At 39.5% G+C, this 24,201-nt stretch overlaps 1 protein-coding gene across 2 annotated transcripts in view; it reads left to right on the top strand.

The window, feature by feature from the left end:
- The first annotated feature begins 3,710 nt into the window (after positions 1 to 3,710).
- syvn1 (synovial apoptosis inhibitor 1, synoviolin) overlaps positions 3,711 to 24,201 on the top strand; it is a 21,906-nt gene continuing 1,415 nt past the window's right edge. The window contains exons 1-14 of one of the 2 annotated variants that reach the window (XM_080007814.1): positions 3,711 to 3,840; positions 5,691 to 5,842; positions 7,442 to 7,534; positions 7,759 to 7,911; positions 9,104 to 9,152; positions 9,952 to 10,055; positions 11,700 to 11,826; positions 11,920 to 12,019; positions 12,266 to 12,331; positions 13,046 to 13,162; positions 13,251 to 13,408; positions 21,947 to 22,090; positions 22,255 to 22,401; positions 23,697 to 23,880. In XM_080007814.1, the coding sequence (XP_079863940.1) occupies positions 5,711 to 5,842; positions 7,442 to 7,534; positions 7,759 to 7,911; positions 9,104 to 9,152; positions 9,952 to 10,055; positions 11,700 to 11,826; positions 11,920 to 12,019; positions 12,266 to 12,331; positions 13,046 to 13,162; positions 13,251 to 13,408; positions 21,947 to 22,090; positions 22,255 to 22,401; positions 23,697 to 23,880 (1,574 nt within the window). In that variant the 5' untranslated portion in view covers positions 3,711 to 3,840; positions 5,691 to 5,710. Of the gene's footprint in view, positions 3,841 to 5,690; positions 5,843 to 7,441; positions 7,535 to 7,758; positions 7,912 to 9,103; positions 9,153 to 9,951; positions 10,056 to 11,699; positions 11,827 to 11,919; positions 12,020 to 12,265; positions 12,332 to 13,045; positions 13,163 to 13,250; positions 13,409 to 21,943; positions 22,091 to 22,254; positions 22,402 to 23,696; positions 23,881 to 24,201 lie in introns of both variants that reach the window. The other variant, XM_080007813.1, reaches the window with a different exon arrangement.

Genomic DNA, 24,201 nt, shown 5'->3' with positions numbered 1-24,201 from the left:
CCTTCTTTCTATTTCTCTCCATGTATATCTCTCTTTCCATTTCTCTCTTCATGTATATCTCTCTTTCCATTTCTCTCTTCATGTATATCTCTCTTTCCATTTCTCTCTTCATGTATATCTCTCTTTCCATTTCTCTCTCTTCATGTATATCTCTCCATTTCTCTCTCTTCATGTATATCTCTCTTTCCATTTCTCTCTTCATGTATATCCTTCTTTCTATTTCTCTCCATGTATATCTCTCTTTCCATTTCTCTCTTCATGTATATCTCTCTTTCCATTTCTCTCTTCATGTATATCTCTCTTTCCATTTCTCTCTCTTCATGTATATCTCTCCATTTCTCTCTCTTCATGTATATCTCTCTTTCCATTTCTCTCTCTTCATGTATATCCCTCTTTCCATTTCTCTCTTCATGTATATCTCTCTTCATGTATATCTCTTTTTCCATTTCTCTCTTCATGTATATCTCTCTTTCTATTTTTCTCTTCATGTATATCTCTTTCTATTTCTCTCTTCATGTATATCTCTCTTTCCATTTCTCTCTTCATGTATATCTCTCTTTCCATTTCTCTCTTCATGTATATCTTTTTCCATTTCTCTCTTCATGTATATCTCTCTTTCTATTTCTCTCTTCATGTATCTCTTTCCATTTCTCTCTTCATGTATATCTCTCTTTCCATTTCTCTCTTCATGTATCTCTCTCTTTCCATTTCTCTCTTCATGTATCTCTCTCTTTCCATTTCTCTCTCTTCATGTATATCTCTTTCTATTTCTCTCTTCATGTATATCTCTCTTTCTATTTCTCTCTTCATGTGTATCTCTCTTTCTATTTGTTAGTTAGTTAGTTAGTTGTTGTTACACTAATCTCTGTCGCAATGTAGCTGAATGTTATTCTCCCTTGTAAGTCGCTTTGGATAAAAGCGTCTGCCAAATGACTAAATGTAAATGTAAATGTAATGTTCTATTTCTCTCTTCATGTATATCCCCCTTTCTATTTCTCTCATGTATATCCCTCTTTCTATTTCTCTCTTCATGTATATCCCTCTTTCTATTTCTCTCTTCATGTATATCCCTCTTTCTATTTCTCTCTTCATGTATATCTCTCTTTCTATTTCTCTCTTCATGTATATCTCTCTTTCTATTTCTCTCTTCATGTATATCCCTCTTTCTATTTTTCTCTTCATGTATATCATTCTTTCTATTTCTCTCTTCATGTATATCCCCCTTTCTATTTCTCTCATGTATATCCCTCTTTCTATTTCTCTCTTCATGTATATCTCTCTTTCTATTTCTCTCTTCATGTATATCCCTCTTTCTATTTCGCTCTTCATGTATATCTCTCTTTCTATTTCTCTCTTCATGTATATCTCTCTTTCTATTTCTCTCTTCATGTATATCCCTCTTTCCATTTCTCTCTTCATGTATATCTCTCTTTCTATTTCTCTCTTCATGTATATCTCTCTTTCTATTTCTCTCTTCATGTATATCCCTCTTTCTATTTCTCTCTTTATGTATATCTCTTTCTATTTCTCTCTTCATGTATATCTCTCTTTCTATTTCTCTCTTCATGTATATCTCTTTCTATTTCTCTCTTCATGTATATCTCTCTTTCTATTTCTCTCTTCATGTATATCCCTCTTTCTATTTCTCTCTTTATGTATATCTCTTTCTATTTCTCTCTTCATGTATATCTCTCTTTCTATTTCTCTCTTCATGTATATCTCTCTTTCTATTTCTCTCTTCATGTATATCTCTCTTTCTATTTCTCTCTTCATGTATATCTCTCTTTCTATTTCTCTTCATGTATATCCCTCTTTCTATTTCTCTCTTCATGTATATCCCTCTTTCTATTTCTCTCTTCATGTATATCTCTCTTTCTATTTCTCTCTTCATGTATATCCCTCTTTCTATTTCTCTCTTCATGTATATCCCTCTTTATATTTCTCTCTTCATGTATATCCCTCTTTCTATTTCTCTCTTCATGTATATCTCTCTTTCTATTTCTCTCTTCATGTATATCCCTCTTTCTATTTCTCTCTTCATGTATATCCCTCTTTCTATTTCTCTCTTCATGTATATCTCTCTTTCTATTTCTCTCTTCATGTATATCTCTCTTTCTATTTCTCTCTTCATGTATATCTCTCTTTCTATTTCTCTCTTCATGTATATCTCTCTATTTCTCTCTTCATGTATATCTCTCTTTCTATTTCTCTCTTCATGTATATCTCTCTTTCTATTTCTCTCTTCATGTATATCTCTCTTTCTATTTCTCTCTTCATGTATATCCCTCTTTCTATTTCTCTCTTCATGTATATCCCTCTTTCTATTTCTCTCTTCATGTATATCTCTCTTTCTATTTCTCTCTTCATGTATATCCCTCTTTCTATTTCTCTCTTTATGTATATCTCTTTCTATTTCTCTCTTCATGTATATCTCTCTTTCTATTTCTCTCTTCATGTATATCCCTCTTTCTATTTCTCTCTTTATGTATATCTCTTTCTATTTCTCTCTTCATGTATATCTCTCTTTCTATTTCTCTCTTCATGTATATCTCTCTTTCTATTTCTCTCTTCATGTATATCCCTCTTTCTATTTCTCTCTTCATGTATATCCCTCTTTCTATTTCTCTCTTCATGTATATCCCTCTTTCTATTTCTCTCTTCATGTATATCTCTCTTTCTATTTCTCTCTTCATGTATATCTCTCTTTCTATTTCTCTCTCTTCATGTATATCTCTCTTTCTATTTCTCTCTTCATGTATATCCCTCTTTCTATTTCTCTCTTCATGTATATCTCTCTTTCTATTTCTCTCTTCATGTATATCCCTCTTTCTATTTCTCTCTTCATGTATATCTCTCTTTCTATTTCTCTCTTCATGTATATCTCTCTTTCTATTTCTCTCTTCATGTATATCTCTCTTTCTATTTCTCTCTTTATGTATATCTCTTTCTATTTCTCTCTTCATGTATATCTCTCTTTCTATTTCTCTCTTCATGTATATCTCTCTTTCTATTTCTCTCTTCATGTATATCTCTCTTTCTATTTCTCTCTTCATGTATATCCCTCTTTCTATTTCGCTCTTCATGTATATCTCTCTTTCTATTTCTCTCTTCATGTATATCTCTCTTTCTATTTCTCTCTTCATGTATATCTCTCTTTCTATTTCTCTCTTCATGTATATCCCTCTTTCTATTTCTCTCTTCATGTATATCTCTCTTTCTATTTCTCTCTTCATGTATATCTCTCTTTCTATTTCTCTCTTCATGTATATCTCTCTTTCTATTTCTCTCTTCATGTATATCCCTCTTTCTATTTCTCTCTTCATGTATATCTCTCTTTCTATTTCTCTCTTCATGTATATCTCTCTTTCTATTTGGTTCATACGGGTCTGACGCGCCTCAACTTCCTATTGGTCCACGTTGGTGTTTACCGTAAATCTCCTAACGTGTTCGAACCGCGCCTTCACAAAACTGGGCGCTTACCGTTGCGGATCAGTGTTGGTAAAAACAAAAACAGAAACAAAATAAAAACACACACACACACACACACACACACACCATTTTGCATTAAAAAAGGAGAGCCGAACAGTCGACAATGGAAGCAATTCGTTGTGCGCTCTGCGAGCTCCCACAACCGGATGTGACGACGCCGCCTGAAGGAGCAAGCCGAAGATAAACACGTAGTCAGTGCTGGGCGCAGGGCGAGCGTACATGTCACCGGGAGAAAGGGCCGAAATGAAGTAGTCAACGCACCATTGGTCTACGCAGCAGTTGGGGGGGGGGAAGTACTTAATTATTTAGGCTAAGACGCAAGTCTTTCCTCTACGAAGCTCCATCGAGTGGGTAAGTCTGCAAACATTGACATTTGCAAGGTTTCCTATGTCTCCTCGCTAGCTAGTACTAGGCTAACGGCAGCTTTCTTGGGCTTTAACGGCGCCTCGCATCCAACTGTAACGCTGCATTGTCGCCCTCCTCTGTTACCACACGCTCTATCCGTGTGTGAGCGCGCCTCCTGACACCTAAGTCACAAGTGCATCGTAGCAAACGTTCTTAACCGTATCGCGGTTATTTCTCCGTCCACCGGTGCACTGTCACAGGCTGCGATGTCAGGCAAGCTGGCTGGCTAGCCACCTAGCTAGCTAGCTAGTTAGGACGTTGGCTAGTTAAGCAATATGACAGTTAAGTTTCAGCAAAACACTTTAATAGAGGCGTTTAAAACGAACGATCCAGTTGAGGGAAAAAAAACATGGCCGTGACTGGAGTGGAAGAAGCCGTCACCTTAGAAGATTCGCCGAGTTGCAAACGCATGCGAAATGCACTTACAGACAGAAGTGGCTGTACGGTGTCAAAAAAACAAAGCGAAACTACTAGATGCTACTAGATTACGGGGGAAACTATTGGCTGCCTAATTCCGCATGATCTAGATGGTCCAGGGCAGGTACCTGTTTTTGTCATTGTATCAGCCTGCAGTTCTTCATCGTTGATTTGCTCTCTCCCCTCCCAACGGTTTTCACTAGTCTCACAAATACAGTACCTCACAAATACAATGCATACCCCCTCATTAGACGAGTTTACCAAAATTATTGTATTGCAAGCAGTGCGATGGGTGGCTGCTGTAGCTGCTGCTATAATCAACTAGTGCTGTCACGATACTCCTAATCCATGATTCCATTTGACTTTCGATTTTAATATCATGATGCGATTTTCAATTTAAACGTTTTTTTCCCCATCACTGACTGCTATGCCACTGTGAGACTATCAAGTCTTGATTTGTAAAGAAAAACACTTGTTTCTCAATAATTATTTTTTATTTAAATTACAATTTTAAATGATAACAAAATATGAGAATATTTAAACAACACACCCAAACAGTTAAGAGCTTTATAAAAACTAGACTTCAGAATAGGGCTATAGCTAACGACTATTTTGTTAGTCTAAAAATCTGTCGGTTATTGACGCGAATTATCGACTATTCTGACTTAGCTATCCGCTTGTAAATTTAGCACAAGGTTGTTGTAGGCATGTGCTAACCAACAATATAGATGTATTTTAAACGCAGGTAAACCCACTAAAACTCGCTGGTAGTAAAAGGCAAATTACTACTTGTGTCTTGTCTTCTACATGTACTCACGCAATTGGCTCAGTCCTCAACTCTCACCTTATGCGTCTGTGAGTCTGCCATATTGGATTGGTCGAGATCGGCTGGTGGGCGGGTGCAACATGCGTTGAGGGATGCGTCGCAGCGGACCACTCCGCCTAGCCATCCGCAGCTTTCCCAACTCTGAACCAAATTTAATGAAAGTCGGTTTTGAAGCCGCAGTTGACTTTGGAGGGGCCCCACACCCCCCAGCGCACACTGTATTTGTTTACCCTGTATTTTATCTTGACCGCCCCAATATGGCAACCATGTTGGACATTATTACCCACAGAAATTCAGGGAAAATCTCCAACCTGCTTGTGACTTTGAAGTTCGAAATCGAAACGCTCATTTTAATCAATTTTCTTCGAAATTCGACACGCCCACAATTTACAGACTACTTTTAACACAAAAGACCCTGACTTGTACACAGGTTTATTTGGAAAACATTGAAGACAGTATTTGGTTCAGGAAATGCTGTTTTTAACCTAAATTTGTCCTGTCATATCTGATGCCCAAGACAATAATTCTTGCCCTCTTGCTTTCCCCGCAACAGTCTTTGTAGCCGAGTCCACAATGGTGCGTGCGGCCTTGGTGACTGCCACCAGTCTGGTGTTGACTGGGGCGGTGGTGGCCCATGCCTACTTCCTGAAGCACCAGTTCTACCCGACAGTGGTTTACCTTACGAAGAGCAGTCCAAGTATGGCGGTGAGTCGGCCTTCCTTCTAGATGGGTGATGACGTGGATGGTTGGTGTCTGAGTATTGGGGACTTATTTCTGTTGTTGGTTCTCTACAGGTACAAAACTGTTCAAAATACACATTATTACACTTTTGGGCTCACAGGTTCGATGAATATTTGGTACAATACCATTGCAGAGTAAACACACTGCTGTCCGTTTGCCTTATAAGGGCTCACAGGTTCGATGAATATTTGGTACAATACCATTGCAGAGTAAATATACTGCTGTCCGTTTGCCTTATAAGGGCAATGTTCTTTCCACTCTCAATATTTTACAAAATCAGCAGATTTTATTTAATTATATTCTACATGCATCGATCTGAACACAAGAGTGTGTGTCTCCTTGTGCTAGTCAGGGAAACGGCTCGGTCATGTTGGCGCAAATTACTTTATCATGTTCGGCGTGTTGCCACAAGCATTGGTCACACTTTTTGAGCAGTGCTTACGAACAGTAGCTGTTTTATAAAGCACTTTTCTCCTGTCGCCACTGTAGTTAATGCTGATTCCATAGTGCTCCCAGACAGCAGACTTAAATGATGCTAGGACGTCTTCGAATGGCAGCATTCACCCTTATTCTGTACATACCAACACATGCCTTACTGCTGTCATCTAACACAAAAGTGATTTTTACAATCTGCTGTATAAGAATAAATGATCACAAGTAGAGAGCTGTCACAACAGTCACATAATCACTTGCTTGCAATATTTATTTATTGATTTTTTTTATTATTGGGGGGGGGTTTATACCAGACCTCAAGATTCAAGAGGCTTATTCGTCACATACATATACGTACTTTCATACATATATGCAGTGAAATGTAATGCAACGCACCCGGTGATAACACACAATATGTCCTAGGAAAATTTTTTTTCTAATAGACCAACTAACTGACTCCTAAAACGTAATACAGTAAGCCGAATACTTATAGAATAAAGTAAAAATATATGGAATAAAATAAAATAAAAATAAAATACGATAAAGTAAAATGAGATAAAATGGAATAGATGGAAGGAATATGCTTATGTATATGGAATAGGCAATTATGTATATACAGATATGTGCTTTAAAGTGGCATGTGAGGTAGTATTAGGGATAATACAACAGTACGGCGCAGCAATACGGCATCACAACAACCCTGAACAGTGACACAGGATGCGGTACAGTATGCTACATATAGTACAGAAGGTAGTGGAGCCCATGTGTGTGGCTCAGTGAGGACCCCTGGTGAGGTCAGCGTTGACAGTTCTTATGGCTTGCGGGAAAAAACTGTCTGTCTCTCTGTTCTCGCTGTGTGACTGCGGAGGCGCTTGCCTGACCACAGCAGCTGGAACAGTCCGTTGTTGGGGTGATGAGGATCCTTCATGAATGTGACCTAATCATTTTATAAAATTGTTGGATTCCAAAATCATGTTTCCCTCCAAATTTCAGGGGCATTTTAAATCAAAGGTAGAAACGTTACAATACATAGAATGTCAACTTAATATTCACGATCTTGACAGCCTCAGTCTTGGTGATACCTTCTTAGAGAAATAAGCTGGAAAAAAATGTTCTCTCTCTCTCCAACAGGTTTTGTACATTCAAGCCTTTGTGCTTGTATTTTTGCTGGGAAAGTTCATGAGAAAGGTGTTCTTTGGGCAGCTGAGAGCTGCAGAGATGGAGGTACAGTCCAAATTATCTTATTTTTTGTTAACTACAGCAACTTTGCACTATACGCGGGGTCTCTCTTATCACCTAACCTTGGAGATGAAAATGCATTTTTATGTTTCATCTCCCTTTGAAAGTATACTACTTGCCATTTTAAAGGCACAGAGGAGGCTCCCTCCATTTCCCAATATATTGGCTTTATTTTTTCTGATATACTTTTCTATGCCCCCACCCCCCAGCACCTCATTGAGCGCTCCTGGTACGCAGTGACTGAGACGTGCCTGGCCTTCACCGTCTTCAGGGACGATTTCTCTCCCCGCTTTGTTGCACTGTTCACCCTGCTGCTCTTCCTCAAGTGCTTCCACTGGCTGGCTGAGGACCGGGTGGACTTTGTAAGTGGAAAACCCCGCCCCCACTTGAAGTGGTTAAATTCTACTACCTCAGCTGAAATCTGATTGTATAAATAACTATACAAGGTAGAGACTGATATGTGGTATAGAGTGACCGGCTACTCTTTGAACGGCTCCGGTTCCGGAAGTGAATTTCCCATTAGTTTACTCTATTGACGTTTCAGAAAACCTTTATACAAAGAGTTTTAAGCCTGGAACCAAGCCAACCAACTACAAGATGAATCGTGACTGTGTAACATTTGATTTGGAGAAAAAAAATTGGATAATGGGGGGAAAAAAGGCAAAGGTACAGGACTGTGTACATAATTATTAAGGAACTACTCATCCCATAAACCATTGCAAATGATACCTTTCAAACGATTTCCAACCTTACGATAGTTTGCGTGCTGCTTCTTGAATTAAGCCTTGGTCATGATATAGTGTTTATATTGTTAATAATAGTGTTGTTGTTATATATTGCTCTGTGGTAAACTATGTTAGAGTTCAGTGGTAACAGTAACTCAGTAGCCGTCGTCACGTCACTGCCGATGTCTTTGACACTGAGGCGGCAAACATTTCCATGGTAACAGTGAGCTCCACCAATCAGACATCGCTGTGAGACTTTAGGATTATGGATAGCGTAGTAATTTTTTTTATTTATTTATTTATTTATTTTTTTTTTAAAGCAAGGTTGATATCATACAGACTTGTGGCTTTTACAGGAGCATATATCATCAATTAAGAATCTCATAGCTTGTGGTAAGTCTACCTTGGATGGTTACGACATCATGGCTAATAATCAAAACCTTGATTCAGAATATGAACAGGGTTTTCAGTTCCAGAGACACACTGTTGGGTGCTAGAACGTGTAATTCTTCCTAAACGCAGAATGCTGTACGCAATGTTAAGAGGTCCTTTTGCCTTCTCGGGTGGGACGAGTTCAAATACGGACTGATGTTGAGCTGACTGTGTTATCCACTGAATAGTTATCATCACTGCTGTACGCTTGCTTAAACATTGCCAAATCTCTTGAAAAGGGAAAGAGCAGGAAGCTCTAACTACAAAAAATACATATTTCATATAGTGCTTATATTATCATGTTTTAGCAGTGCAAGGGGTGCTGATTTAGCGGTGGGATGCACAAGAGTAACATTCCAGTAATTCTTCCTGTTGTATTTCACTTATTTTATCCCAGATGGAAAGAAGTCCAAACATATCCTGGGTGTTTCACTTCCGGGTGCTATGTGAGTACACACTACCGGACTTTGTTTACCAAGCGCTGGATCATACATTCTGCGCTTCAGGTTGAAATGGTCGGAGAGTGAGACTTTTTTCCTGTTTTTTTCTGGTGCATCACTTGTACTTGTGAAACAAGTTTTTTTGCTAAATTAAGCCGCATGCAAATCGTTATGCTTGCACCTGTGTCTGGATGCACTGTTACATTGAAAAAGCTCCCTAGCATAACGGCTGATGGTAATATCCTGTTACTACAGTGTTGCCATGGCAACAAACGCAGCCTCTCTGCCCTGGATACAATGGAAATGCACCAGGAAACCACCTACATATCCGGGTAGTGGGTCCTGGGAAAGTCATAGCACGGACCCATTTTAGAGAAAAGAGAGCTTCCTGAATTACTACCAAAGCAGAAAGATCTCATAAACTGGTTCCTCTTCTTCTTCTTCCTCGTCTTTGCAATATATCATGATATACAGGTTGTTTATATATCAGGTTAAAATGAAATGCCTTTTTGACTGTGCGATTGATCTCACACCAGTCTTCCTTCGTAAAGCTATGAAAACGAAGGACTGCACCATCTGTCAGTCTTATCAAAGTCCCTTGGGCATGTCTAGTATCAGTCCCAACAGCTGGTGAGGTTTGCACACTTTGCTTATGATTTGTGCTGACTTCTTCATGAACTACATGATACACATGTTTACTCACTGCTCATAAAAAGGTTGTTATATGATCTTGTTTCATTAGTAGTACATGCATTTTTTCAGCATAACTAAATGTGTTATTTGGTACAATCTCCCCTCCCCTCAGCTCTCATGCTGCTGCTGGGAGTGTTGGACTTCCTATTTGTCAACCATGCCTGTCACAGCATCATCACCCGGGGAGCCTCGGTCCAGCTGGTCTTTGGATTTGAGGTTTGTAACATTACATTCTGTTTTCTGATTTGTTTCTAATTTCGATATATTGGTAATAAATATATCATAATTCCGCCATGATAAAAGCTGTAGTTTGGGGATTGCTTTTCTCCCCTTTTTTTTTTTATTTTTATTTTTAATGTTTTTAAATATTTGAACATGATTTGCATCATGTCAGTTTATTGTGCAAAGAAGACAGCTACTGTTGTGTTGGCCAATGGCATTGTACAAATCCCCGTTGCTAGGTCAGTACAGAATCACAATTCCTTTTTATGTATGCCGATTAAGCTGGTGTTGTGCTATGTTTAGTTAAATTCATTGTATCAGTCTTACCCAAAGTCATCTTTCCCAAATTGTTGTTATTCCTTTAATTTCTAAAATAAGCAGATGGATTTTTGAGATGTCTCCAGGTTTTCAAGCATGCTAGAAAACCTCAGGAGCTCGGGAACAAAGCGTGTGTAGTTTGAAATCGCATCGAGAGCTTGGGGACCAAAGTAGCAGCGAATGAGCCAATGAGAGCACGAGAGAAAACCAGAGGAGGAAGAGTAATATAGAAGCACATCTGGAATACATGTTATGTATATTAAAATAAAGGAATATTAGATCTTTTTTGTTGCACTTCACTGTTTAAGACTTAATTTATAATAATATTTATAATTTCCCTCCAACTGCAGAATTAATACATGCAGTCTGCATCTCCCCATTTACGTAATGCCAATTTTGTCTTTTTTTTTTTTTGTCTCATAAAATTAATGAGCAGACATGTAACTACAACAGCAAACCACTGTTCATTATGAAGCTCCTTTATTTTTCTATTGTCCAGACTTTTGGCAAAGTCACAGGAAAACTACCCACATCTCGTCATGTTTTGCGTGGATTTGTGCGAGACAGCGGCTGTCCCATGGCTCTCGCCGCTCTCCAAGTGTAGGCTCATATATTGTGAACACCCCCGTCTGGGACACACTGTGTAGTTTGAACGACACGTCCACAAGACAAAAAAAAAAAAAAAAAAAGGACTGTGTCTTGTGAACACCCCAGCGATGTCAGGATGCTGTAAGTCGTGCAGTCTGTGCGCATCTTAAAGCGTAAAGTTGGCTACAGTAAGTTGCCAGTTTGAAGCAGCGCAACTTTCGGTTTCTAGTTTCTAGTACAAAAAAAAGTCAATAGAAACCTGATAAAACACATGGTTTGCAAGCATTTATTTGGTATAACCTATAAAGGCTCTCTGACAATATTATGAGCATTCTGTTTTTGAAAAGGAAATTTAACATATTTTCAAGGCTTAAGTGATTTCTCCATTGGATTACATTAAGCACAGTGAGAAGCTGCATCAGAGCGTTAAGATTCTCAACAGTAAAAGCGTCAAGTGAGGTTGTGCTATGAACAGTTATGAATGATGGAACCAGCATATTGATAAGGCCTACGTTGAAAAATGGCAATTCCTTTAACATCAAAGATTAAAGAAATCTCAAATCTAACCTCCCACTCACCTCCACAGAAAGATGATGCTCACTTCTTGATGAAAAACAACAACCCTCACAACATGTTAACTGTATTGCGTTTGCGCTTAAAACCTGTCATCCTGCAAAAAATTAACCAAAAAAAATACCTTAAGAGCTAATCCTACAGGAATGTCCTCTGCAGTATGCCATCCTGCTGACCATGGTGCTGACCACCTTAATCAAGTACCTGCTCCACACCATTGACCTGCAGAGTGAGAACCCATGGGATAATAAGGCTGTCTTCATGCTCTATACAGAACTCTTCACCGGTACTGTTCCTCCCTTTTGGAAATCAATAACCCTGCCTGTTTTCTTTGTGTTTTTTTTTGTATTTTTACTATTATTATTGCCCTTGTCTCCAGGTTTTATCAAAGTCCTGCTGTACATGGCCTTCATGACAATTATGATTAAGGTCCACACCTTCCCCTTGTTCGCCATTCGCCCCATGTATCTGGCCATGAGGTAAGCGTAAATGCTCTGTGATGTTGTAAATGCATTTCTATAATTTGTCAATTGCTTCTCTGCTCTTTATTAACTTCATTCCTATTTTTTATTTAAATGTATGGTACTATACATTTCGTTTTTGCTCCGGATTGGATACAGGATTAAGCTCTATTTACCACATAAGGATTGTCTCCAGCTGTTTAAATTGAAGTGATAAAAACAATTGCATTACAATCAATGGTGTCTCTCCTTTTCCACTTCAAGGCAGTTCAAGAAAGCTGTAACAGATGCCATAATGTCCAGAAGAGCCATCCGCAACATGAACACTCTGTGAGTAATGTTGAAGCTGCTATGCAAACTAACTGTTCCTCACTATACTGCCCAGTTTTTATTGTGTTGCTACACTTTGGCGTAACTAGGATTAACTGCAGGTTGAGCACAACAAGGTTTCTTAAAAATGCATCAAAAAGTGTGTGTGTGTGTGTGTGTGTGTGTGTGTGTGTGTGTGTGTGTGTGTGTGTGTGTGTGTGTGTGTGTGTGTGTGTGTGTGTGTGTGTGTGTGTGTGTGTGTGTGTGTGTTTTTTTACTGGGGGGGAAGGGTAATGTTTTTTTTAAACTGTTAAACTGATAGTATTTGTCGGTCAAAATTCATATTGTGGCTTAATGGTTAATTATTAACATCCCTAATATATATAAACAAAATTCTAATGTTAGATCCTAATGTTGGGTCACAGTAATTGAAACAACTTATTGCCTGTACGATGTCAACCATATGGTGGCAGCGATGGCGTCAACCAAATTCTATGGATGTAGTCTTTATAGTAGAATATTGTCCTAAATTTTATATATATATATATATATATATATATATATATATATATATATATATCTCTATATCCACACACACACACACACACATCTCCGAGATGCGCTGGTATATACTGTATTGTACATCAAGTACAATCATGCTGGGAAAAGTTGAGTGTACAGGCTGTCTCTTAATGTGCATGTTAATCCCTCCCACATACTCCATGTTTGATTCAGATACCCTGATGCTACTCCTGGAGACCTGCTGGCCTCTGACAATGTCTGCATCATCTGCCGTGAGGAAATGGTCACTGGAGCCAAGAAACTGCCTTGCAATCACATTTTCCACTCCAGGTAAAATAAACTCCAGAAAACTCCACATGAAATTGTTGTTCCATCTGGTTTTCGTTGAGTTCTCTTACAGTCTGTGTTTCCTCCCCAGCTGCCTGCGATCCTGGTTCCAGAGGCAGCAGACATGTCCCACGTGTCGGATGGACGTCCTCCGAGCATCCAACGCCAACCAGACTCCTGCCACGCCACAGGCCGCGCCTGCTGCCCCCGCAGCCCAGGCCAACGTCCCTGCCGCCCCCCCTGCCAATGGTGAGCAGCTCTTTTGTCTGATTGTCTGTTCACTGCTGATGTTGGAGTCCGATCCACTCTGACATTAATGACACTGTCACTCTGCTCTACAAATTCCTGTACTTATAAACCATAGACCGAAATTACGTACCTTCCCTGTAACATACAGGAATCTAAAGAATTTGCTTCGGACTCAAACTCTCTGTACCCCGCAAAGCCATGCACCCAGAACAATAAAAAACTCTCTATTAAACATAAGGTCACTAACCAACAAGTCATTTTTAGTTAATGAGCTTATAAGTACTCATAACCTGGATTTCACTGTATTAACTGAGACCTGGCTGGATAGAAATGGCTCAGTCACACTCATTGAGACAGCATCTCCTAATTTTAAGTTCATCCAAACCACTAGAGCTGACCAGAGAGACAGTGGAATAGCTGCCGTCTTCTCTATCTATACCTGCAAGGAAATCCTCCTCTGAGAATTCACGTCTTTTGAACACCTTGCTATATCTATAAACTCCAGTGCCTCGATTTTAATTATCGCTGTCTATCGGCCACCAAAATCGAAATGTGGCTTTCTTGATGAATTCTCTGAGCTACTGTCCAAGGTTTCCACTGATTATGATTGTGTCATTTTCTCAGATGATTTTAATATTCATGCTGTCACAATCAAACAGACCCAGATGCTCAACACTTCATTAGCCTATTGTAGGTATTTGACCTCACTCAGCCCGTTTCTGGACTCACCCACAATAAGGGGCACACTCTGGACTTGGTCAAATCAAAAGGACTAAATATCACTGTACCCTATGTCAACTTTAAGAGAATTGTAAATGGGTTACCGCTGATCCTGTGAACAACTTCAACTCCAAAATACAAAATATCATTGATAAGTTTGCACCTGTTAAAACTAAATACATAGAGAAACAAAAAGCAGTTATTAGGCAGCTTAAGAGACAGTGTCGCCAGGCAGAATGAAAATAGAGAGAGACAAATCTTCAGGTTCTTCATGAAACTTACAAGGATAGACTCAATCCAAACAATATATAAATTAAACAGGCCAGACAGTCTTTCTAAAATCACAAGTGAAAACCTCAACAATAGCAAAGTGCTCTTCTCCACTGATCGATTTATTAATCCACCATCTACAACCTCGTCAGAGATGCTGTCCACTGAAAAAAGTGAGGAGTTCGCTACATTCTTCAGTAACAAAATTATAGCTACCAGACAGAATATTAGTGCCTCAACATCCAGAAATGAACCTGCCCTCCAGTTCTCCAGTAATATGACTGCTGCCATGTCTCATTTCAGCCCCTTAGACATAAAAAGACTGGACAATATTGTTGGTCAGCTCAGGTCCTCCACCTGCTGCCTGGACCCCCTCCCTACCACATTTTTTAAAACAGTTTTTAACTGCCCAGCACATGAGGTATTAGACATTTTAAACGGCTCTCTTCAAGCAGGTATATTCCCTGCAGCATTTAAAACAGCTGTCATTAAACCACTCCTGAAGAAGAGCAATCTCAATGCAACAGTTATTGCCAACTACAGGCCCATTTTCAACCTGCCGTTCCTCAGCAAAATACTTGAAAAAACTGTTTACCTTCAGCTTAACAACTATCTAACCTCAAACAGCCTTTTAGACACCCATCAATCCGGCTTTCGATTCTCACCATAGCACAGAAACAGCACTTATTAAAGTTCTGAACGATCTAAACAAACACTGATGCAGAAAAGCTATCTGTTCTTCTGCTCCTCGATCTCAGTGCTGCCTTCAACACTGTTGACCATCAGATTTTATTAGCAAGATTACAAAAATGGGTTGGCCTATCTGGCCAGGTTCTAAATTGGTTGAAAACCTACCTACAGGACAGGCAGTTTTTTGTGTCCATTGGAGATTTTGTGTCAAACAAAGTGGATATTTGACATTTCACTGCATATATGTATGAAAGTGTGTATATGTATGTGACAAATAAACCTCTTGAATATTGTATGTGGAGTGCCCCAAGCTTCGATTCGCTGGCACATATTGTAAAGAAACACAAAGTGTGTGTGTGTGTGTGTGTGTGTGTGTGTGTGTGTGTGTGTGTGTGTGTCATACACTACTCACAAAATGTCCTGTCAAAAGCAGACCCCGAAAAAATTAATCAATGTATTCATAACGTGTAGATTGGACTACTGTAATGGCCTATTCACCGGCCTCCCAAAATGAGCTGTGCCACAGCTACAGTTAATCCAAAATGCGGCTGCACGTGTTCTCACTGGGACAAAAAAGTTGAGAAAAAAAACAACCTGTTCTTAGATCTTTACATTGGCCCCCTATCAAAACTAGTATTGATTTTAAGATTCTGCTACTTGTATATAAAGCTATAAATGGCCTTGCACCTCAGTATATAAAATAAATGCTAATTATACACCAACCAGCAAGAACTCTCAGGTCCACAGGCAGTTGTCTTTTACCTATCCCTCATACCAACTCTAAAGCAGGAGAAGCTGCTTTCTTTATCTATGCCCCAAGTAAATGGAACACCCTACCGAGGGACCTGAGAGGCCCCCACACTGAACACTTTTAAAAGCAGGTTAAAAACCTTGTTGTTCACTACAGTCTATGACTGACTGACATCTGTCTGTCTGTCTGTCTGTCTGTCTGTCTGTCTGTCTGAGTTGCTGGTGCTGGTGCTGTGGCTGCTGCTAACCTAATATCGAAAATTAACCCTCGCTTACCTTATGGCTAAAGTTAAGTGTTGTTAACTGTTTTTTGTTTTGTTTGAGTTGATGTTGCTGCTGCTGCTGTTGTTTTGTGGCTGCTGCTGCTATTTCTGTTGCTGTTGTTGTAGTTTCTGTTGTGATATTACAGAGAGAGGATTATAAGAAGGGTGTGTTTTCAGAGAGAGTCACAAGGATCTCCCTCCCGAGGTCAGAATGAAAAAATTTGACCCGTAATTTAGGGACGCTAATTAAAGGACCGTGACTGGATTAAGATGAGACAGTGCACACAGTTGAAATTTCCGGTGAGGGCTACCTCTTCCGGTTCCGGCGACGGAACTTCTCTTCGCTTGTGTGCTGTTGCTGCTACTATTGCTGCTTCTGTTTTCTGTTGCTGTTATTGTTTCTACTGGTATTGTCGTCGTTGCCGCTGCTAACCTTATACCTAAACTTAACCATCTCTGACCTTATTCCTTAACCGAATCATCTCTAACATTATACCTCAACATAACAATCCCTAAACTTAACCATCTCTAACTTTTATACCCTAATTTAAACATCTCTAACTTTGGAACTCAACATCACTAACCTCTCTATCCTGAGTGACTTTTCCGGTTCCGGTGAGAGCTACCACTTTCGGTTCCGGTGAGGTCTTTGCGTGTGCGTTGCTGTTGTTGCTCCTGCTTTGATTTTGCTGTTGTTGCTGCAGGTGTTGATGTTGCTACTATTTCTGTTGCTGTGGTTGTTTCTGTTGTGATATTACAGTTAGAGGATCATAAGAAGGGTGTGTTTTCAGAGAGAGTCAAAAGGATCTCCCTCCCGAGGTCTGATTGAAAACTTGACCCGTAACTTAGGGTAGCTAATGAAAGGACCGTGACTGGATTAAGATGAGATGGTGCACACATCTGGGCTGTACTGAATTCATCCCCATGGGGAAAGTAGTGAGCAGTAGTTGCCGTCGGGGGTGGTACAGAGAGGCTGCAGAAGACAAAGTCCAAGAACTAACAATGTAAACTAAATGTAAATTTGTTTTTATCAGTACGTGAACCTGTGTGCACGAGTGCATTTTCATAAATGCAGTGTTATAGATTCAATAGTAGCATATGAAGCATATAAAAAGTATTGTTTGTACCAGGCTACCATACCATAATTACTCTGTGTCACGGTTAGGGCTGGGCCTGGTTTGTGGTTATCGACCGTCACATACGCAAAAAAAACATCATAATCGCAAGTTAATGTTTTTCTAAAATGTATAAAATAATCGACCTTTTCCTATAAATAAACAAAAATAAGTATGCTTCGGGGATGCAACGGTACAGTTTCAGTATTTTTTTTATATTTAAGGAAAAAAAAAAAAAGTAAATTAGGTGTATAAATAAATTTGTAAATAAATAAAAAAAAGTTATAGTTGTCTGCTACAAATAACTAGTAATGGTCTGTGTGTATGCCTGTGGGGGGAGACGGGGGTTCAAGTTCATCAGTGGGTTGTTATAATTTGCATTAGTTCATCAGTTTGGATAATTCAAATACAACATTTTTTTATATCTATATATATATCTATATATATATCTATATATATATATATATATATATATATAGATATAGATATAGATATATATATATCTATATATAGATATAGATATAGATATAGATATATAGATATAGATATAGATATATCTGCAAAATAGAAGCCGTGCAGGGGTTATTACTCAAAGATATACCACAACATTTTTTTTGTATTTCATGGAAATGCAACTTACTGAAAATGTAAAAAAAACTCAACAAATAAATGACGTGCCCGACACGGCACCCAACGGCCACCCGTCACTTACAGTGCAGCTCTACTTCCAGACAATACGGTTAGTTATAACATGATAAGTTGTGGTTTACAGGCGAACATGGACAATTGATTTAAAGACAGGAGGGTTGTGCTTTGTAGACCGCATAGTGGTTGGTCTGCAAGACGAGCAACCAGGAGACGACAGAACCGGGGAGCCCATGCTGCATTCAAGTAAACTTGAAAAATCGTGCTACATTTCAGAGAACATGGGGAAACTCTAAAACGCACTTAACACTAAACTGGACCCTGTGTATTGCTGCCTGCAGCTATATTTACGATTGTAATTATGTTTATATAGGCAAATAACATTGCTTAAAGATGACCTATTGTGCAAAACTCACTTTTCCAGTGCTTGTGCACATACATTTGGGTCTCTAATTGGCCTATTAACACACAAACTGTGAAATAAGACAATGCAGTCAGTTTTTTGTGAGCTGTCTGTTTCCGAAAACATGTCCTAAAACAAGCATCATCTTTGCGTCCTGATTAACGTCACCAAGGGCTTCATGCTAATTAGAACCGCCCTCCATCTGAGTAACTCAACAAACAAATATTTTAATAGAAAGAACTGTCCTTGAAAACGTCCAAGAAACTGCAGGCGATGGAAAGTTAGTATTTTAAATAAATAATTTAATGCCACTTTAATTCACATGCTACTTTAAATGCACATATCTGTATATACATAGCCATATTCCTTCTACCTATTCCATTTTATTTCAATTTATTTTTATTGTATTTTATTCTATATATTTTTTATCTTATTCTATAAGTATTCCACTTACTGTATTACGTTTTAGGAGTCAGTTAGTCTGTCTATTAGAAAGGAATTTTCTACTTTTTATTTTATTTTATTTTTTTATTTTTTCCTAGGACTTATTGTGTGCTATCACCGGGTGCGTTGCATTACATTTCACTGCATATATGTATGGAAGTATGTATATGTATGTGACAAATAAAAATCTTGAATCTTGAATCTTGAAATAAAATTTGCTACGTATGCGGTAAAAAGACTGGAGGCTGCGGTGCGTGATCTGCTGGGCATTTCTCCAAACAAAACCAATACAATATTGTGCTTTTATTTTTGATGTATTTATTTTTTTATTTTGCTTTATTTTCCAACATTTACATGAAATAGAATCCCGTCCAAGAGTGTCGGTGCGTCACGTTGCGGTGTCTGTCTCCCACAATCTTGAAAGCACGGCAACGAAAGTCGGAACTAACTTTTAATTTAGGTCTTGAAGATCTAATAAGAGTGACGATTCAGCAACTGTATTTCTTGCCTCAAATTTGTTTAGAAACAGATTTTGGTGGACTGAAAGGTGTAATCAGTAAAAGTTAGGTTGTAACTACAACAAAACCCAGAAGCCATGCTCAAACGCCATTGGCTCACAGAACCCGGAACTTGTGCTCAGAGACCTAAAAGATGTCAAGTCATTTAACTACACCAAAGTTGCTAACATTTCTGATAGTTGTATGTCTTACAGCGCTCTAATGGAATGAAGTCCTTTGATCCAGTAAATGCACGTGACCAAGCTGTCGCGTGCATTCACTGGATGCAAATTTCACTGACAAGAACAGAGACTTGAGGTAAAATCAAGATGGAGCTTGTTGGTAAAATCAACATTATGTTGCCAATTTGGGCCCATATTGGATTTAAACCGAATGAAGACAGAACCAGACGATTCAAATAAACCACAGGACGATCCCGACCCTGTATCTACAAGGGTGCGTGCAAACACAGTTGACCCGCTACCTGCAGGAGGAGCAGCTGGACTCCTGGGACCCTTGGTTGGTGGCGAGACCATTGCGGTCGGTTTCCACTAATGGAATAAGTGGCCCAGCGCTACATGTACATTTGTGCAACAAGCTGTGGAGCCAAACAGTGTTTTAACACTGCTGGAAACGTATTCACACCCCCATTCGTGCCTCAAACTGGAGAAGGTGAACATGCTCGTCTTCTTGGCATGGAACCTCGACAAAGTCAGCTGAAAATGAGACAGGCCAGACATTTTCTTTTATTGTTTGTTTGTTTGTTTAACAGGGAGGGTAGAATAAACGGATTGTCCTAGAAAAGTGCATTTTGGCCTCATCGCTTCAGGCAATGCTGATCTATTTGATTTTGTTTTATTTTTAACACTAACTTCTCAGGCTAAACGATAAATCTATTTCAAACCGACATCATCATTTAACAGAACACAATTTTCAAACTACATAGCCTGCTATAAAAATAAAAAAAAAAGTCACACAATCTAACCAATAGGGCTGTCCAAGTCCGGCTCTTCTTATCATTATTTCTTATTCATATTCTTATCAACCGATTTTTATAAAAAAAAATATCTGCTGAAACACTGCATATTTTTTAAATGTTTTCAGATTCTAATAATTACAAGGCTTGAAATTAAATCAGTCAATATTCTACTGTGATTGAAGGTTTTTGTTTTTACAATTCAATAGTTAAATGAAGATACAGTATGTTATTCATATCCATTCAATTCTCATTTCATCATAACACGTAGGCCTGGCCTACAGGAAAGAGCAGTTCATATGTTGACTGTGTCCAATGCTGTGTTGGACACAGTTCATGCTATAATGATTTATTGCTTGTGTTTAGAGAATACAGAAGGTAAACTTTAGAACTTGAAAAAAATTGCATACACAATCGAATATCAGTCTAAAACAATCACATTTCAATTATTTTTCAAATCTTTCAGCCCTACCTTGTTATATTGTTTCCCATTTAATATCTGAGAATGTTAAGAAAGGCAATTTTCTTTTTTACTTAATTCAACCATCGCAGTCGGAAAGATTCCCTGGACAGGCAATGCCGGTCTGTCTTATTTTGTTTTAACATAGCCAACTTTGTTTAGCACTGTAAAAATAAACATTTATTTGATTTATTAAAAAATTGTTGGAAATGTTTAATCTTTGTTCTGTTTAAAGGAATAAATGAACCCGAAAATCGGGGGGTGGGGTTGGGTCAAAATTGGGGGTGAACCCACCGACATGGCTGAGGTCTCGTGGTTCATGTTTTAATATCGATGTACATTTGGAACAGGGATGAGTGGAAAAACTGACAAATCTACCGGAAGTTGCAGAACATTCGCCGATTTTCAAGTGTTCTAACACCTCCTTGTCAGGTGGTGGAGTGAAATTTGATCGTGGAGCGGGGTGCTTTTTGACATCATCCAATTTGTTATAAGTGCAAATTGTGGCTCTGGGTGTGCATTCGCATCGTAAGAGTTGAGTAGTACAGGCTTCATCAGAGGTGAGTCGTCTTACCTGCTTGAGGTTGGCTTGCCTTTTCATTTGATACATTTATCCCTTTTGCGCTTTTTGGAAATCAAAGCATTCTGTTTGCGTCTAACCCAGTGTTAGGTGCGGTGTTTGTGTCCGTCTTTTTTTTGTTTTTTTTCTTTTTGCGCAATTGGAGCCAGTCATAACATACAAACTAAACTGCAGGAGTCGAAAACAGTCAAAAACATATTCCATGTATGTGTCCTCACAAATGTAGTTCACTTGGCGCTCCAGAGCAACGGGTCTTAATCGTGTCCGTTTGAAGTTGATAATGTCTGAGGGACATGCGGTGTTTAGTCTGTTTGAATGGACCATTGTTGTTGGGAACTTCCACACAGAGTGCTTTCCTACCACAGAGACACGGTGAGGCAGGACGGACGTTCTAACTTTTAGGATGAAGTAATGCTGAAGTAGTGATTCTGTGTGTCACCAGCACTCTGAAAACTATAATTTGTCATAGAGAGTCGTCACCGTGTCATTACGTCAGCCGATTCGGCATTCAATGGAAACTCGGAAAAATGTAACTTGTTTTAGTAGTAATGCAAAGACGAGCGACAGCACAAACTGATTCAGTTTAAATTTTGGGAACTCAAAACATTTCTAGCTGGTGTCTATACAAAGTGATGTATTTTACGCAACTCCGAAAACTTTTCTGAGACTTCTATCTAATCTTTCTTTCTTTTTCTCTAATTCACTTGTGCTCTGTCTCCCAGTAGCCCCGGGCATGTTACCAGGGTTCCCACCCGGCATGTTCCCCTTCTGGGGGCCCTTCCCTGGGGTGGCCCCTCCGGGTGCACCACCTGCAAATGCCGGCGCGGCAGAAGCTCCGCAGGGGAACACGGAGGCCACGCAGGGAGCGGGTAAGGAGCGGCCAAAGAGTCTAGCCCCCAAAACACCACCACTCGTGGGGCTAGAGGCAGCCTGAGAATCAAGAAGCTCAGTATTCCTTTCACTGATATACAGCAGGGACATGGAGTTCTGAATGGGTGTCAGTCTTTTGTTCTTATTTTTTTCTACTCATCAGGCACAAGTTGGCCCCCTTCCACTGCTACAGAGCCCCCCACAGGAGCTTCCCCTCCTGGGCCAGGAAACCCAGCCTTCCCTTTTCCCTTCGCTCCACCTCCCTTCACCTCAACGCCATGGCTGCCTCCGCCTCCACCCCTGCCCTTCGGTAAGTGTCCGACATTCTCAGAGGTCTCTCGGTGATCGTTTGGTTGTTTCTACCATGAAAACCCCAATTTTTTATTTATTTTTAAATCAAAAAGCTGTGCAACATGTAACTTAGATCTCAGATGCATTATTTTGGGTGTTCTCATTCATTCATACCACAATAAAAAGCTATTGAACTTTGAAAATTGAATTTGTTAATGGTAGACGGCGTGTCAACTCGGGGATGTCATGATTCTCCAAATCCACGATTCGATCTGACTTTAAACATATTTTTCCAGCGCTGACGGAGTCTTGATTTGTAAAGAAAATCACTTGTTTCTCAATAAGTAACTTTCATTCGAATATTAAAAATTTGAAATAATAACAAATATGAGTATATATTTAAATAACACACCTAAACATTTAAGTTACTTACCAAAAGAAGTGCAAAGCTGGTAGTAAAAGGCAAATTACTACCTGCTGCTCCGATCAAGTCCTTTTCCTTTTTTTTTTTTCACCAAACAAAGCAGATAACAACTCTGTGTATTTAATTTACTCTGTTGCTGTTCCACTGGGGAGCAGATCGTTCCCGAAATGAATCCATCCTGTGTTCTCACGGCCTGGGAACCTCTGCCTTAGAGGACATTCCGCCGGTGATGGTCGGGTTTATTTCCCACTTTCATCTCCACATCTGTGGAATTACTGGACATTCTGGTCAAAGACGCACCCTCCCTTGTTCACACAGTGAAACGCCGGAGGAGAGGGAGATGTCCTCCTGCGTCAACACCGATGCACACTTGACACACTGATACGGGAATATTTGTCTCTCACATGCGTTCACTGTTCAACAAGCTGGATGAACTTATATTGAACTTAAATGTTTATTTTTAAATTTATTATTATTATTATTTAAAAATGTTTTGTTTACAAAAATAAATAACTCCACAGATGTAGAGATGCAAGTGGGAAATAAACCTGACCATCACAGGCGGAATGTCCTTTAATGCAGAGGTTCCCGGGCCGTGAGAACACGGGATGGATTTTTTTTTTCAGGAGCGATCTGCTCCACAGTGGAACAGCAGCAGGAAACTGAGTAAATTAAATACATCTAGAGTTGTTATTTGCTTTGTTTGGAGGAAAAAAAAAAAATCACTTGATTGCAAATTCAACGTTTTATGAGGTTGTAATGAAGTGTGAATGGAAAATGTCAATATACAAGTTCAGACATTCTACAGGTTCTCACATCGTATTCCACAAGCTCTCGTGATTTGCAACACATGCACTTGAATAATTTCTCTCTCTCCCTCCCTCCGCCAGTGTCGTCCATGCCTCCGCCTCCGCCCTCCCTGTCGGGGCTGTCGGAGGAGGAGCTGAGCGAGCTGGAGGCGGAGGGCCGCCGGGGCCTGGAAGCGCGCCTCCAGTGTCTTCACAACATCCACACGCTGCTGGACGCCGCCATGCTCAACATCCACCAGTACCTCAGCACCGTGGCCACACTGGCGTAATGACCCCTCCCTTTACAAAACTAACTCAACTCAGTAGGGATGCCAGTTTTCAATTTTCCCCACCGGTTAATAAACAAATGGCGATGCTGGTATTACCAGTAACAGCGGACATTTTACAACAGGGGGAGTGGCGGCGTGGGCCGTGCGAGTGTCCCGTTATGCACGGGCGCTTATTACAGATGGAGGGAGACAGGTCCCGATCTAGACCTGATCTAAGGTCTCCTACATCCTTCTCTCCTCCGTGATCACCAGACTGTGCTGCCACACTTTCACTTTTTTAGCCTCAGACTTGGTATTCATAACCAACAAATTAGGAT

The sequence above is a fragment of the Zeus faber genome (genome assembly GCF_960531495.2).
Source record: "Zeus faber genome assembly, chromosome: 10".
Taxonomy (NCBI): Eukaryota; Metazoa; Chordata; class Actinopteri; order Zeiformes; family Zeidae; genus Zeus; species Zeus faber.
Note: the sequence above shows the minus strand (reverse complement) of the source record. Positions and strands in the feature narration are given on the sequence as shown.